This window comes from Saccopteryx bilineata, chromosome 7 (assembly GCF_036850765.1).
Source record: "Saccopteryx bilineata isolate mSacBil1 chromosome 7, mSacBil1_pri_phased_curated, whole genome shotgun sequence".
NCBI classification, from domain to species: Eukaryota; Metazoa; Chordata; class Mammalia; order Chiroptera; family Emballonuridae; genus Saccopteryx; species Saccopteryx bilineata.
In genome coordinates, this window is record NC_089496.1 from 55,640,122 (window position 1) to 55,653,601 (window position 13,480).

The 13,480-nt window shown below is 54.8% G+C and overlaps 1 protein-coding gene across 6 annotated transcripts in view; it reads left to right on the forward strand.

The window, feature by feature from the left end:
* The first annotated feature begins 3,492 nt into the window (after nt 1–3,492).
* Nucleotides 3,493–13,480, forward strand: part of COBL (cordon-bleu WH2 repeat protein) — a 166,795-nt gene continuing 156,807 nt past the window's right edge. For 2 of the 6 annotated variants that reach the window (XM_066240472.1, XM_066240477.1), the window contains exon 1: nt 3,493–3,798. In XM_066240472.1, the coding sequence (XP_066096569.1) occupies nt 3,758–3,798 (41 nt within the window). In that variant the 5' untranslated portion in view covers nt 3,493–3,757. The remainder of the gene's footprint in view (nt 3,799–13,480) is intronic. The other 4 variants (XM_066240474.1, XM_066240479.1, XM_066240473.1 and 1 more) reach the window with 3 other exon arrangements.

Below are 13,480 nucleotides of genomic sequence, written 5' to 3' on the forward strand. Positions count from 1 at the left end.
TGTTACCAAGGACTTTGACTTCTTGTCTCCTGATATAAAAAAAAAATTTATAGCAGAGACACTGATACATGTCAAGGCATATTTGTTGAGACTCTGCAGAGGGCGAGGCCACTGCAGGTGGTGTCCATGACAGAGATAGGTGTCCATGTTCTGTGCCCTGAGTTGGGGCTTAGGGGTTTCTATGACTTAGGGACACAGATGCCTGGTATACTAACTCTGATGTCTGGGTATTATACACCAATGGAGCAAAGCATTCTGGGATTGTGCAGCACTTATTATGGGATGGATGCAGGAAGGGACTTTCCCAGCCAGGCATTGAGTTTGTCTTTGTGATTTGTGGCTTGGCTTTCCATCTGAAAAAACAAACTTAAAAGGAGTCAGGTTGGTTCCTGGGCCATTGTTTTATAGCTGCCTGTTGGTCACAGCCGTCGGTCTGGCAGGGCTCGACTCGGTGGAGCAATTTCTGGGAACACTGTCTTCTACCCGTTTCAAGGTGATACTATTTCTTCCCTAACTGTTTTTGCGAAACTCGCTGCTGAAACCATCCGTGCTTGGAATTTTCTTTGTGGGGAGGTTTCTTAGCTACAAGTCAAATGTCTTTTAATAAACACGGGGCGTTTGAGACCCTTTCTTTCTGATTCTGATTTGGCCGTTTGTGTCTTTCACGAAATTTGTCTACTTCATCTAAGTTGTCAATTCTATTAAAATGGTCCGTAAGCCTGACCTGTGGTGGCGCAGTGGATAAAGCATTGACCTGGAAATGCTGTGGTCGCCGGTTCGAAACCCTGGGCTTGCCTGGTCAAGGCATATATGGGAGTTGATGCTTCCAGCTCCTCCCCCCCCTTCTCTCTGTCTCTCTCTCCTCTCTCTCCCTCTCTGTCTCTCTCCTCTCTAAAAAATGAATAAATAAAAAAAATTAAAAAAAAATAAAATGGTCCGTAACATTAACCCCCCCCCCCCTTAATAGCTGCAGAATCTATAGGGATGTTACCACGCTCGTTTCAGATAGCGATCATTTATTTTACTGCTTTTTTTTATTTCCTGATTAGTCTTTCTGGAGGTTTGCCAATTTTATTGATCTCGAAGAGCCAAGGTTTGGATCATTCTATTTTATCCTCTTTCTGCTCTGGGTTTTATTATTTTATCTGCTTGGTTTGGGTTTAATTTGCTTTTCTTTCTTTCTTTTTTTTCTTTTAGTTACCGTAAGGTGAAAACTGAAGTCTCTGTTGAGAGACCTTGCTTATTTTCCAACACAGGCTTCTCCTGCTGTGTGTGTGGCCCTCCAGTCTGGTGAAGCAGCGTCCCACAGAATGCACACGGTGCGTTTCCATTCTCATTCAGTTCAAAATAATGCCTGGTGTTTGTTTTGACTGCTTGTTTGGCTTACTTAGATGGGTAGCATTTGGTTTTCAAAATTTAGGGTTTTCTAGATACTGACTTTGTCATTGATTTCTCTTTCTTTCTTTCTCTCTTTATATCTATATATGCTTACAATTACTGCCAGATTAAAAAAAAATAAAATAAAACAATAAAATAAATAAAATAAAATAAATAAAATAAAACGCGTAAGGCGAGGCTGGAAGGGACCCGAGCGCTGGAATTTCTGTCCTCACGGAGTCAGGGTGCAGCCATTCTCCAGGTACAGAAATATATTCACCAACCAGGAAGCTCCCCTGAGCCCTGTGTTTAGAATTTTAAATCAACCTTTCATTATAGAGCCATGATCACTTGAGTCATCAACCACATGGGTGACCTCCATCCCCAGCCTAGAGGTCAAGGGATGAGGCTGAAGGTTCTAACCCTCTCACCAGCCGGCTCTGACATGGCCAGCCCCTTCCCTGACACAAGCTCAGGGCTCACCATGAGTCACTTCACTACCCTACACTCAGGTAGAGTCGAAAGTGACTCACCTTGAAAAACAAAAGACAATCCTATCGGGAGATTCCAAGCATTTTTGCAGCTCGGTGCCACGAACCAGAAACCCGTGAAAGAGATCTGATGTCCTTTTTCATTCTATCACGCAAGTCCTGAGGCCCTCTCAAATGATCTCAACATTTTTCCTAGCTGACTTCCACTGGGCTCAAAAAACATACCCTGCAATGAGTTCAATTAGCTAAAATTTGTATAAAACGCCCTTTAACCCACACTATGGTTGATTTTTGATGACTAGTCCCCAAGTGCAGACCCTGCACTTGGACAAAGTGTATCCCGAACAGGGTATGTGCTGACACCCTTATATTCCATTGATGTACAAGGCATGCACCCATATTTATTAGCTCATAAGTGTGCATAAACGTACAGGAACTTTATTATAAACAAACTTTTATTTACATGCATATAAACAGCAATGCGCGCGCGCACACACACACACAGGCACACACACAGTGATAATCGCTCCTGGGAAAGGAAAGCAGGTCCAGGAGAGCTAAGCTTTCACACCTGGGCCTTAGGGAAGCTCACAGTTGAACCGAGACCTCAGCGGGAGGCAGAGGCCCCATGCAGAGGCCCCCAGGTGGCTATCCTTGGGAGAGCAACCTTCAGGCTGAGCTGCAGGGCAGTGAACTCCAAGGCTGGCTGTGCACACAGGCCGGAATCCGGTTCTGAGTGGGCGTCCCCGCCCCAGTGAGTGCCCGAGGCCTTCGGCGCTGTGGGGAGGACTTTGCACTCGGTATGCAGACTGGCCTCCCTGCTTTGTTAATGAGAGCACTGGGGACCAGCTGGGAGGGCTCCGGCAGGCCTCTGATACATCGTCCAATTATAGGGTCCCCAGGGGGAGCGCCTCCTCCCAGGCTGACCGCAGGGCATGCAGGCTCGCTTGATCCTGCCTCTTCCCGGCCTTTTTATTCCTAGTCCTTGCAACCCCACGGAATCCTCAGCGTTGCAGTTCAATCTCTCACAGTAACGCAGATTCCTTTTGTTGCTTTAGGTGGGTTAGGAGGGAAGTGTGCAGGGGAAATTCGGGCAGATCACGGCCCTCGGGTGACCTGCCCCGGGCCTCAGCCTGGACTGACTGGGGGTACTTCTGCCCCAGGCGGCACTGGGCTCCTTCGGGGTGTCGTGCTGCCTCAGCGCCGGGCAGACCAGTCTGGCAAACTTGAGTGTGCTTCCAAAAGGAGCTGCTCCCGGTGGCACCGCCGGGCCCTGCTCCAGCCCCATTGTTTCCGATTTCCTAGGACACCGGGGGGGGGGGCGCATTTCTAAGCAGTGCCAGGTGCTGCTGGGCAGGGAACCACTGGGAGACCCTGCACACTCGATATCTGTTGGGTGGATGAAGGTTCTGTTGGGTTCCAGGGTGGTGGTCCCGGGTATCTGAGACACCCACCGGTCACTCACTGCTCATTCTGCAACTTCAATCCTCCCTCGCCGGCCCGCCCACCTCGCCCTCCTCCGGCCCGGCCACTGCCAGGTGCTGCCCCTCCCGGCGCTCCTCCCCGCCGCTTCGCAGCCGCGCCTGGGCCCCCACCAGCCCGGAGGGGCGCGCTCCCGCCCGGGGGCGGAGGTCCCGGGAGCAGGGCGGGCGGGGCGCTGCTGCGGGGGCGGCGCTTGGTGGGCGCGGCGGAGCCGGCAGGGGCGGGGGCGCGGCGCACCTGGCTCCCCGCCCCTCCCCGCCCGCGCGGGACGCCTCGGCCCCTGCCTGCGTCCTCTCAGAGGCCCGCCGCTGTCCTCCGCCGGCCCGCGTGGGCGGACGATGGGTCAGCGCGGAGAAAGTGAATGAGGGCGGCGGCGAGCGCCTGACTCGGCCCGGCCCGCCGGCTCCATGGACACGCCGTGCGCCTCGGCGGCCAAGCCCCCCAGCGGGTAAGCGGCCGGGCGGCGGGGCGCGGGCACCGGGAGGGGACGCGCGGGCACCGGGAGGGGACGCGCAGGCTGCAGCGCTCGCTCGCGGCAGGGCACCCCCACGCTGACCGGCGCCGGGAGGGAGAAGGGGGTTGTGTACTTTGTGCGCCCGGGTCGTTGCCCAGGTGACAGTGTCAGGCGGAGGCCGGAGCCCTTGTCGCGCGTGTGCGCGCGCGCCCTTAGCGGGGTCCGCGCAGAAGGGCCCCCACCGAGTCCCCGGAGCCCCCGGGAGCGTTGCCTGGACATGGGGGGTGGGAAGGCGGTGCGGGCCGGCCTCCGACTCCAACCCGTCACCTACGCGCCGTGTGCCGGCGCTCCAGTCGCGTCCCCTCCCTAGGCCACGGCTCCCGCAGGGAGAGAGGGAAGTCCGGCGGCTTGGAAGGCGTGCTGCCCCGGGGTCCCGGGGAGTCATGTGGAGGGCACCTCCCTGGAGGTTTTCAGGACAATCGCCCCCCTTCCCGACTTTGTTTTCCGGGTCCGCTGCACAGTGGACAGGGAGCAGGGTGACACTGAGCTGACGTGGGGACCCTGGCGTTGGACCTAAAGCCAAGGCTTCGGTCCCCGCCCGCTGCCCGCCCTTGAACGGTGTGTTCCCATCCCACGCGGCGCGTGTGCGGGTCCCAGGCCATGCGCTCATTTGTCTCGCAGGGAGAATCACATCCCTCTTGCCGGAGAAGCAGCCCTGCCCTTTCTTGGGTACTGAGCTGGAGTTAGAACCGGGCAGGACCCAACCAGGCCGCGAGGCCCGGGCAGGCAGGGTGCGCGGATCTGCGGGCAGAAGCCCTGTCGCTGGCCTGGAGGGAGCGAGCTTCCATGAGTCCCGCAAATGGCATGAGCTGCGCGGAGGCACCTGCTCCCCCGGGGGCCCGATTTCTGCCCCAGCAACTGCTCTGGACCCAGGCCGCTCTGGGGACAACTCATCTGTTCCCTCTGCACTGGTGCCCCACTGACTCACTCTGCCCTGTGCCCCGGGCCTCTGGTGCCCAAGTCTGCAAGAGGCTTTCAAATTGGCCTTAAAAAAACAACAACAAAAAAAAAAAAAACACAAAAATTCTCCCCTTCATGCCAGGAAAAAGTGAGACAGGTTAACAAATCGAATAATGCCGGGGCCAGGAATGTTGACAAGAACTTTTTTTTTTTTTGTAGTGCACTTTGTGGTGGTTATGTAATTCCCTCTGAACAAACAGATCTCCCCCCTCAAAAGAAGAGAACTGTGGGGCGTTCCCTCTCGCTGTAAGAGGCATCCCCACACACAGGCATGGGGACCGGGCAGCACAGTGACCTTTAAACCTGGGCTTTGACCGTCTTTGCCCAGGAAACGGAGACTCCGGGCTGTTGCCTTTCTCATTCCCAACTTCAAGTTTAACGACTGTCATTTGTTTTAGTGCCTTTTAGTGAACAGACACCAAGAAAATATCAACTTGCTTTTGTTTCCCAGAGACGACGTGTTTAATGACAGGGTATTGCGATTTAACCCCTGAGGAGAGGACAGTTGAGGGCCTTTATTCAGTCTTTTATGTCCTGTGTAGGTATATTGCTGGCCCACCCAGACTGCTGGGCAGGGACATGTCTGGCGAGTCCTGGGGGCTGGTCAGGGCCATGGCTGTTTGTTCCTCTTCCCTGACCTGCTCTTCTGTTCCAGAGAGCGAGGCTGACCTTGCCTCGCACCCTGGGGGGTGGGGTGGGAAACAAACGTGGTTTCTCTTGGGTCTCAAATCAGACTTGCGGTTGGTTGGTGGCCAGGTTCCTGGCTGACGTCGTGAACTTGTCGAAAACGATGGAAACCAGCACTGGACTCCTGTGCAGAAACGGGCCAGTGGGGGGGGGGGGACAGGAGGGACCCAAGGAGGTTTCAACGTGACAATAAACTCAGGCCCACAAAGGCCCTGCCGTGGGGACGGCTGGAGGGACAGAGGGCTTAATGAAGGCAAATTCACGGCTTGAATGTCTGACTAAATTATTAATAGGCAGTTATTCGTTATCTTTGCTGGAGACGCAAGTGTTCACTCTTAGTTGGATTGAAGCGATAGGCTTTTCTTAGTAATTGCCTATTAAGACAATAACTGACAACGCAGCTCACTGCCTGGGAAGACTGTTCTTTTAGGAGGGAAGACATAGAAACTGTACCTCCTCGAACTCGAGGCGACTGTAAGGCATGTTAGAGTTCAGTTGAAGCGTCATAAATGACAGAATATTCTAGGCTCCAAGGAAAGGCCAATTGGCCTCTTGGGCAAGTTTTAAAATATATTTAAGGCTGTTTAAGATGACCTGTGTACTTGGTTTATGGGTGAGATCCGCACCAATGGACAGTGATGGACCATGGGGTTGAATTTTGCACTGGGCCTCTGTGAGTAAGGGGTTTGTCAGGACACTGGTTAATTGTTATTTGTTATTCTTGTTGTTTATATGGAAGGGACGCATATTTCGGTAAAATGGAATCCTCTCCAGTGACATGAAATGTCAGAGCGGCTGGCACATGCGACCAATGGCTGTGTATTCCAGCCCTATGCTTACAGGACACTGGGTGGAGGTTGGGTAATCCATTTCATCAACGTGAGCTTCATGTCGACAGGGCTGGTATGCCCGCCTCTAATAATTTAATCAAGTTATCAGGACAGGGAACAATTTTTTAAAAATTAATCAAAGTGGGTAACTTGAGCTTGCCCACTTGGTTTCGAGTCTGTGTGCCCTTGATGGTTGGCGCAATGACATTTTCTACTTCACCCCTCACCGGCTTCAACTATTAAGGCAATGTTACAAGGGTACACCATCATAAGACATTTATGTGGGCAGCGCTTTTCTTTTCTTCTGTTTTTGAGTTTTCTAGGCTTTTGGCTAAGGTGTTGGAGAAGGTGGTTCCATTCTTTAAGATGAGAGCAGGCATAATGTAGATGCTGGGTACTGTTGGGTGTGAAGTGGGAGGTAGGCCTAAGAAGTTTTATTTCTTTGTGATTGTAATTTTTTCGTCATAACTTCGAAGAGTTGGACCTGTCCCTGTTACAAGAGCAAATAATGTTAGAGCATTTTGAACCTGTCTCGGTGGCTGCACTTGTGTCCGGATGATGAACCTAACGTCTGATTAAATGTGTACCCTGCTGGGCCGCCCGGCCACCCACCCGGGACTGTGGCCTGCAGCCCAGGCTCCGTTCTCCGCCCCCCCCCCCGCCCCCACCGCCACCCCCCAGCAGCCCCACACACGCAGGTCTGGGTTCAGTGGCCTCTTTAATTTGGGATCTGGGAAATGAAGTCGTAAAATCTGTACACCTCAGAGGACTCCCATAATTATTAAGAAAACAAGATTAAAGGCTCTATCTGTAGACCATAATAAGCAGTGTAGGTTTCTAGGCCTGTGTGTGTGTGTGTGTGCGTCTGTGTGTGTGCACGCGCTTTGTCATTAAATTTTATCGTTCAACATCACTTTGCAGTTGATCAGAAGTCTTTAAAAAGCGAGCAGAAATATTTGAGGCCAAGTGTGCTTAGACGGAGGCTGTGTGAATTTAAAAGACAGGGACGCTTGGTTCTGATTGAAACCCACGCTAAGTGGAAACATGTCGGAGAGAGCTGGTGGGTTCGTTCTGGGTGGTGCCCTGCCTGGCTCCATCCTCTCCCCTTCCACGTGTAACGAGGGGGCCTGTGGGTTTTGTCTGTGGGTTAATGTTAGATACACGTTTTTCAGTTACTCTATATGAAACAGAGATTCGATATATATATATATCAATATATATATACACATATGCTTTTATAGATCTTCCATTTTACGTTTTTCTATTGAAATTATTTAAATGACTTATGCTCTTGATATATATTTATGTATATATATATTGATATATATATATATAGTGATATTGATAAGATACCTTTATTATCCGTTTTAAGTTTCAGCCCCAGGCCCTCCCACTGTATACCTTTGCTTCCTCACCGGTCCCTCGAACGCCCGCCGTCCAGGGCCACGTGCTGGTTTTCGGCACCTGGACTTTCTGTTATCGGGTGCCAGTCCCCGGGGGGCAAGCTCACTTCCCAGCTGGGAGACGCTCTATAGGGTTTCACAGGCTTCCTTCTGGTCTCCGCTGAGCTGTCTCCTGCAGGTCACGTCTAATTACAATAAATTCCACAGCGAAAAACGTCTCAATTTTAAAAAAGGGGGGGTAGGGATGGGAGGTAAAAGCTTTTCAGGCCACCGTGAGGGTGTCGTTTACTCAGCTGCATCTGACTCGACGGGTTTCCAGACCACAAACCTCTCTGCAGGCCCTCCCCCCACCTCCCCCAGACCCAGGGATGCCTTAAGAGGTGCGGATAGCTTTAGAGGAATCATTGAAGTCCTTGTCCCCCTTCCCCAAGCATATGTAGGACACGTCCCCAAAGATGAGCCATCTTGGTCCTGGTTCGTTGACACCCCCCCCCCACCCCCTGCCCCCGTCTTCTCAGCTCGTTGTCCAAGAACCCAGACGAGGGTACCGTTCACAGTCTCAGGACTGACCCCCAGATGCCGGTGTCCTTTCTCCGGGTAGTGTGTGTCCCTCCATCCTGCCGGGTACAAGGGAGGGCATGGCTTCCTGGGCTGGGCGGGATGGCGTGTCCCCTGACCCCAGGTGCCTTCTGCTTGGTCATAACTCCGTGTGACTTCCTCCTCCAGCTGACGTGGAAGGCACGCTGGCTCAGGGTAGGGAAGGCTTGGGCTCAACGTCTGCCATGCAAGACACTGTCCCTCCTCAGGGCCGCTGTCTGCTTAGTGTTTTAACTCCCGCCTTTCTCCCATAGTGCCTGCGCCCCCCTGTGTCCCCACCAGCCGTGCACCAGGGCCCCGGTGTCTCCATGTATCGCCGTTGACCCACTCGGCCATGAGACGTCTTGGAGGAAGTGGGCTCAGGAACGAAAGGGCATCAGCGGTCGTTGCTGAGAGGGTCGTGTTTCTAACCCTCCGTGAGGGCCGGGAGGGCAGACGGGCAGGTCCTGGGCCCTGCGGGAAATCTTGTCCTCAGTGCTCTAAGCCTCGCTCACAGAAGACGGTGCTGGGCTCACACTGTGGCCGTGGTCACCTGGATGCAGGCCTGACCGGCAGCTGGCATCTGGGCCGCAATCTCCCTGCATCCCCAGCACAGAGATGGTGGCTGTGCCCTGCCCCGCCCTGCCCCACCCTGCCCCGCCCAGGACAGCTCTGACTTCCAAGAGCAGCAGTGACCGGGTTTTTTTTGTCCAGAACAGGTCAGGAGGCCAACATTTCTTTTACTGATGTCTCTGTTCCTGTCATCCGTGCTGGGCCCCCTTCTGCTCGTTGAGGAGTTTTTGAGTCGGGCCCTTGGGGCTACCAGGGTGGAAATGTCAGGCTTCCCTCCTCGCCACGGGCCTGGGCGTAGGCAGCTGGGGGGGCGGGGAGCTGGCCCGGAGCGGCCCAGAACGTGGCCTCAGGGTCTGCGCTCCGAGCCGCCCGGGAGTCAGGGAACGGAGGAGGAATACCGGATATATTGACCCTACAAGGATGTTCCCAGGATTCAGTAGCAAACTGAGCATGAGCGTCTGTGTGATCACGTGTGTGTGCGCCTGGCTGTGAATGTGTGAGGGTGTGGCTGTGATGGTGTGTATGTTGTGTGCGGTAGCATGACAGTGTGTGTGCATGTGAGTGAGCATGCGTGTACATACGTGTGCGGGCTGAGAGTGCGGTGGACGCTGACTCGGCCAAGCAGCAGACGCCCAGATCGGATTTCTTAGCCCTCGTGTTTTGGGAGCTGCGTTTAAACATAGCTTAGGTGGGTGGGACAACCGGCAGAAGGCTGTGTGTGCTCCTGTGGCTAATGATGGAGCCTTAAATATAGCTTTGTTGGCTGGAGTCCGATTAATTCTGAGCAGAATCCACTTGTGTTCAGTAAAGAAACCATCGGTTTGGGGAGGGACAGACATGCTGTGGCCGGAACCTCAGCATTTGCCCCCAAGAGCAGCGAGGTGCTGAGAGTCCCCGTCCACCCCCTGCCGCGGTGGGTGCTGTCTGTGATTATCAGGTGGCGGGGGGGGGGGGGGATTAAAGGTCTGAGCCCTCCCCCTCTGCCTCCAAACCACTTCTTACATAATGACGGCTCGCTGTGGTGACAGCGTCCTGACACCATCGCCCACGGGCAGGGCAGACTCGGACTCTCACGAGCACCAAAGTCGCTGCCCATTAGATCCTGAAGCGTTCCTGGGGTCACAGAGTCTGAGCGTGTCCTGTGCCCGCGCCCCCTGAAGCTCGGTCCCCTCCCCCTTCTCAGCTGTGTCTGCCGATTCACACGCAGACCCGCCTTTGAAGAATACGGCCAAGGGAGGTCTGTGGGCAGATTTCACAACAATCAGAAAAGTGTGAAAACTAGATTGGAAACTAGACTGATTTATTTTTTCTTTTCTTTTTTGTGACAGAGACAGAAAGACAGAAAGAGGGACAGACAGACAGGAAGGGAAAGAGATGAGAAGCATCGGTTCCTTGTTGCAGCACCTTAGTTGTTCATTGATTGCTTTCTCATATGTGCCTTGACGGGGGCGGGGGGGGAGGCTACAGAAAACTGGGTGACCCCTGGCTCAAGCCAGCGATCTCAGGCTCAAACTGGTGAGCCTTGCTCAAACCAGATGTCTTTGTGCTCAAGCTGGCAACCTCAGGGTTTCAAACCTGGGTCCCCTGTGTCCCAGTCTGACGCTCTATCCACTGCGCCACCACCTGGTCAGGCAGAAACTAGACTAATTTAAATGGAAATGTGTTCTTATGAGTCATCCTTTTTTTTTTTTTTTTTATTTACTGTTATGTTTCACATTTTTGGAATGATGAATTCTGGGTGGTGAATTTTTCTGAAAGGGGGAAATGAGTGTTCTTCACAAGGGCTGGCCTGATTTATGCATGTCAGTCACCTCTGATAGTGATGTCGTCCTGCTGGTAGGAGACTGGCCACCTGCCCGGCACTGGGCGCCTGGACCCCCACTGGCCATTCGCATTTGGGGGCGATAACCTCTCTCCAGTTTCTGGGAGGGATGGTCACGTGACTCCTCATTGTGTGGTCCTGCAGTCACACAGAGTCAGAGCTTTGCGGAGTCCTGCTTCCTGGAGCCACTGTGCTTTGTGCAGGGAGCTGGCAGCTGTCCACCCGCCATTTATCAACCACGTTCCTGAAGACAAAGCCACTTGGGGGGCATCCGCGTGACTTCCTCCTTGTTCGGGTCCCTGGTGATGCTCCCCACATGGCTGTCCCCCTGCGAATGCATTTCTAGAGGCGGAAACCTCGCGAGACACTTAGGTGGGAGTTGGCTGTGTGAAGGACACGTGTGGGCTGTGGTGGGTGAGGACCCAGCCCAGCTGTCGGAGAACATGATATGCGTTTGTGAGTCAACATGGCGTGTCGGACCTGGCAAGGCACTCTGCCTTGGTCCTGGCTGAGGGTTTTGTCAACCTCAGGACCCCACCTCACCCCCCGCCGTGTGACCTGGGTGCTGAGTCAGCTCTCGGTGTCTTGTGCCCATGGGTTTAACAAGCACCTGGAGTTCTGCTGTGCCCCACAGACCAGCTGCCTTCACGGTGGAAACGCCATGGGCCCATCTCGCACATTTGCTGGTGGCGTCGGCCTGTGGGCCAAGTTCTCCAGGCCTGGGCTGAGCTGAGACTCTCCCTGGTGACCCTTGCACTACGTCACCCTGCGGGCAGGTGAGCTCCTTGGATGGGGACCTTCTAAGGTTGGCATCTCTGGCCTCTCTGTGTGACCCCAGGGGCGGTGGAGGTGACACGCTCGCCCTCGTCATCGAGGACAACTTGCCAGGTGCCCACCCAGCGTGTGGAGGGGGGTTTGTTAGTGTCACAGACGTCCCGAGCTCACAGGGCCGGTGTAGCGGGACATCTCTCCAGCTAAGCATGCCCCGCCCTGTCTTCCTTTTCTTTACTTGTTTTGGAGTAAACTGTCCGTCTCGCGGTGTCCCACTCGACTTGCGCGGCACCTTCTCCCTGGTCTCTTATCACAGATTGTTACAGGGTCTGTGTGAGACGTTGGGGACAATGTCTCCTTCAAGGCCGGTCTGAGGAGGACCTGGTTCCTTAGATGAGGCCTCTCGGAGCGGCGAGGGAGATGCATTGGGAATGTTTCCCCAACGCGCACCTCTTGTTTTCTGAGTTGACAGTGACGCGGTGTGCTGAGGTCGTGGTTTAGACTTTGAGGCTGAGGGGAAGTGATGGACGACATGTTCCTGAACCGGCTCTGCTATGACACTCGTGTGTGTGTGTGTGTGTGTGTGCGTGCGTGTGTGTGTGTGCGTGCATGTACGTGCGCGCGCACGCGTGTGTGTCTGTGTGCATGTGTGTGTCTGTGTGCATGTGTGTGCGTGCGTGTGTCTGTGTGCATGTGTGTGTCCGTGTGCATGTGTGTGCGTGCGTGTGCGTGCATGTACATGCGTGTGCGCGTGTGCATGTGTGTGCGTGCATGTGCGTGCGCACATGTGTGTGCGTGCGTGTGCGCGTGTGCATGTGTGTGTGTGTGCGTGTGCGTGCGTGCGTGTGCGTGCGTGTACGTGCGTGTGCATGTGTGTGCATGTGTGTGCATGTGTGTCTGTGTGCATGTGTGTGCGTGTGTCTGTGCGCATGCATGTGTGCGTGTGCGCGCATGCATGGGGAGGGGACACACACGTCACCCGCGCAGCCTTGTCACTGAGATGGGGTGGTGTCCTCGTCCTGCTAAGTATCCATTGGCATTAACACGCCCTCTCATTGGTTTTCTGCTCACAAAGGCGACGTACCCTCAGGAAAGAAGGGAACCCCCCCCCAGATTCTGTGTCCTTTTCCTTTTGTCAGAGGGGAAGTGGAGACCACCCCTTGCTCCGCACGGGGGCCCCAGCATTGGCAGCAGAGCAGGACAGGGGTGCAGCTGGCCGGTCACTTCCAGGTGAGGCTGTTGGTGTGAAGAAGGACGGGTGGAGGGACGGCCCTTGTTCACGCCCGCCCACCGGCTGCCACTGGACCCCGAGGAACCTCTCCCCCCTCCGTCCCCACGGGGCGCCGGTGCAGAAACTTGTCACAGCCTGCGGCTGGGTTCTGGTCTCCCGCCGGTTGGCCCAGGGAGGGCCCCTGGAGGAGGGCTCTGGTCTGGCTCGGGCCCCCAGTGTGGCCTCCTCACGTGGAACCTCCACCCGCTACAGAGAGCCTGTGATGGGGACTGCGCTCAGCGCGGTGCTCGGTCAGCCATCGTCACACGGCGTGCTGTCGGCCGTCCGGTGGACTGTTCACAGCACAATAACATCCTGGGGCGACTCTCCGAACACACAGGGTTTGAGATGAGATGCAACACTGAGCGGACCTGGGGGTCCCCTGGGGAGAGGGTCAGGAAAGGGGACCCGAGCCCACAGAGCAGCTCCGAGGCCATGCATGCTCCCCTCCTAGCACCAGCTGGACAGGCGGGCGCCCCGTATTTTGATAAGAGTGTCGGTGCCGTCACGGGAAACACGTAGGAGACTGGTCAGTCCCTCGCCCCAAGCTCATCACTTGATAGAAACAGATGCTCAGTGTCTGTGGCTTTGACAGACTTCCTCTTGATCCTGTGTGTCTTGCTAAAGTGAAGTTGTGACAACTGAGACACTGTACTGGCCTCTGTCCTCACCGCGCCTTGAGCCTGGGGGGCCGGGTGGCACCCCCGCCTGCCGTGACCTGCCA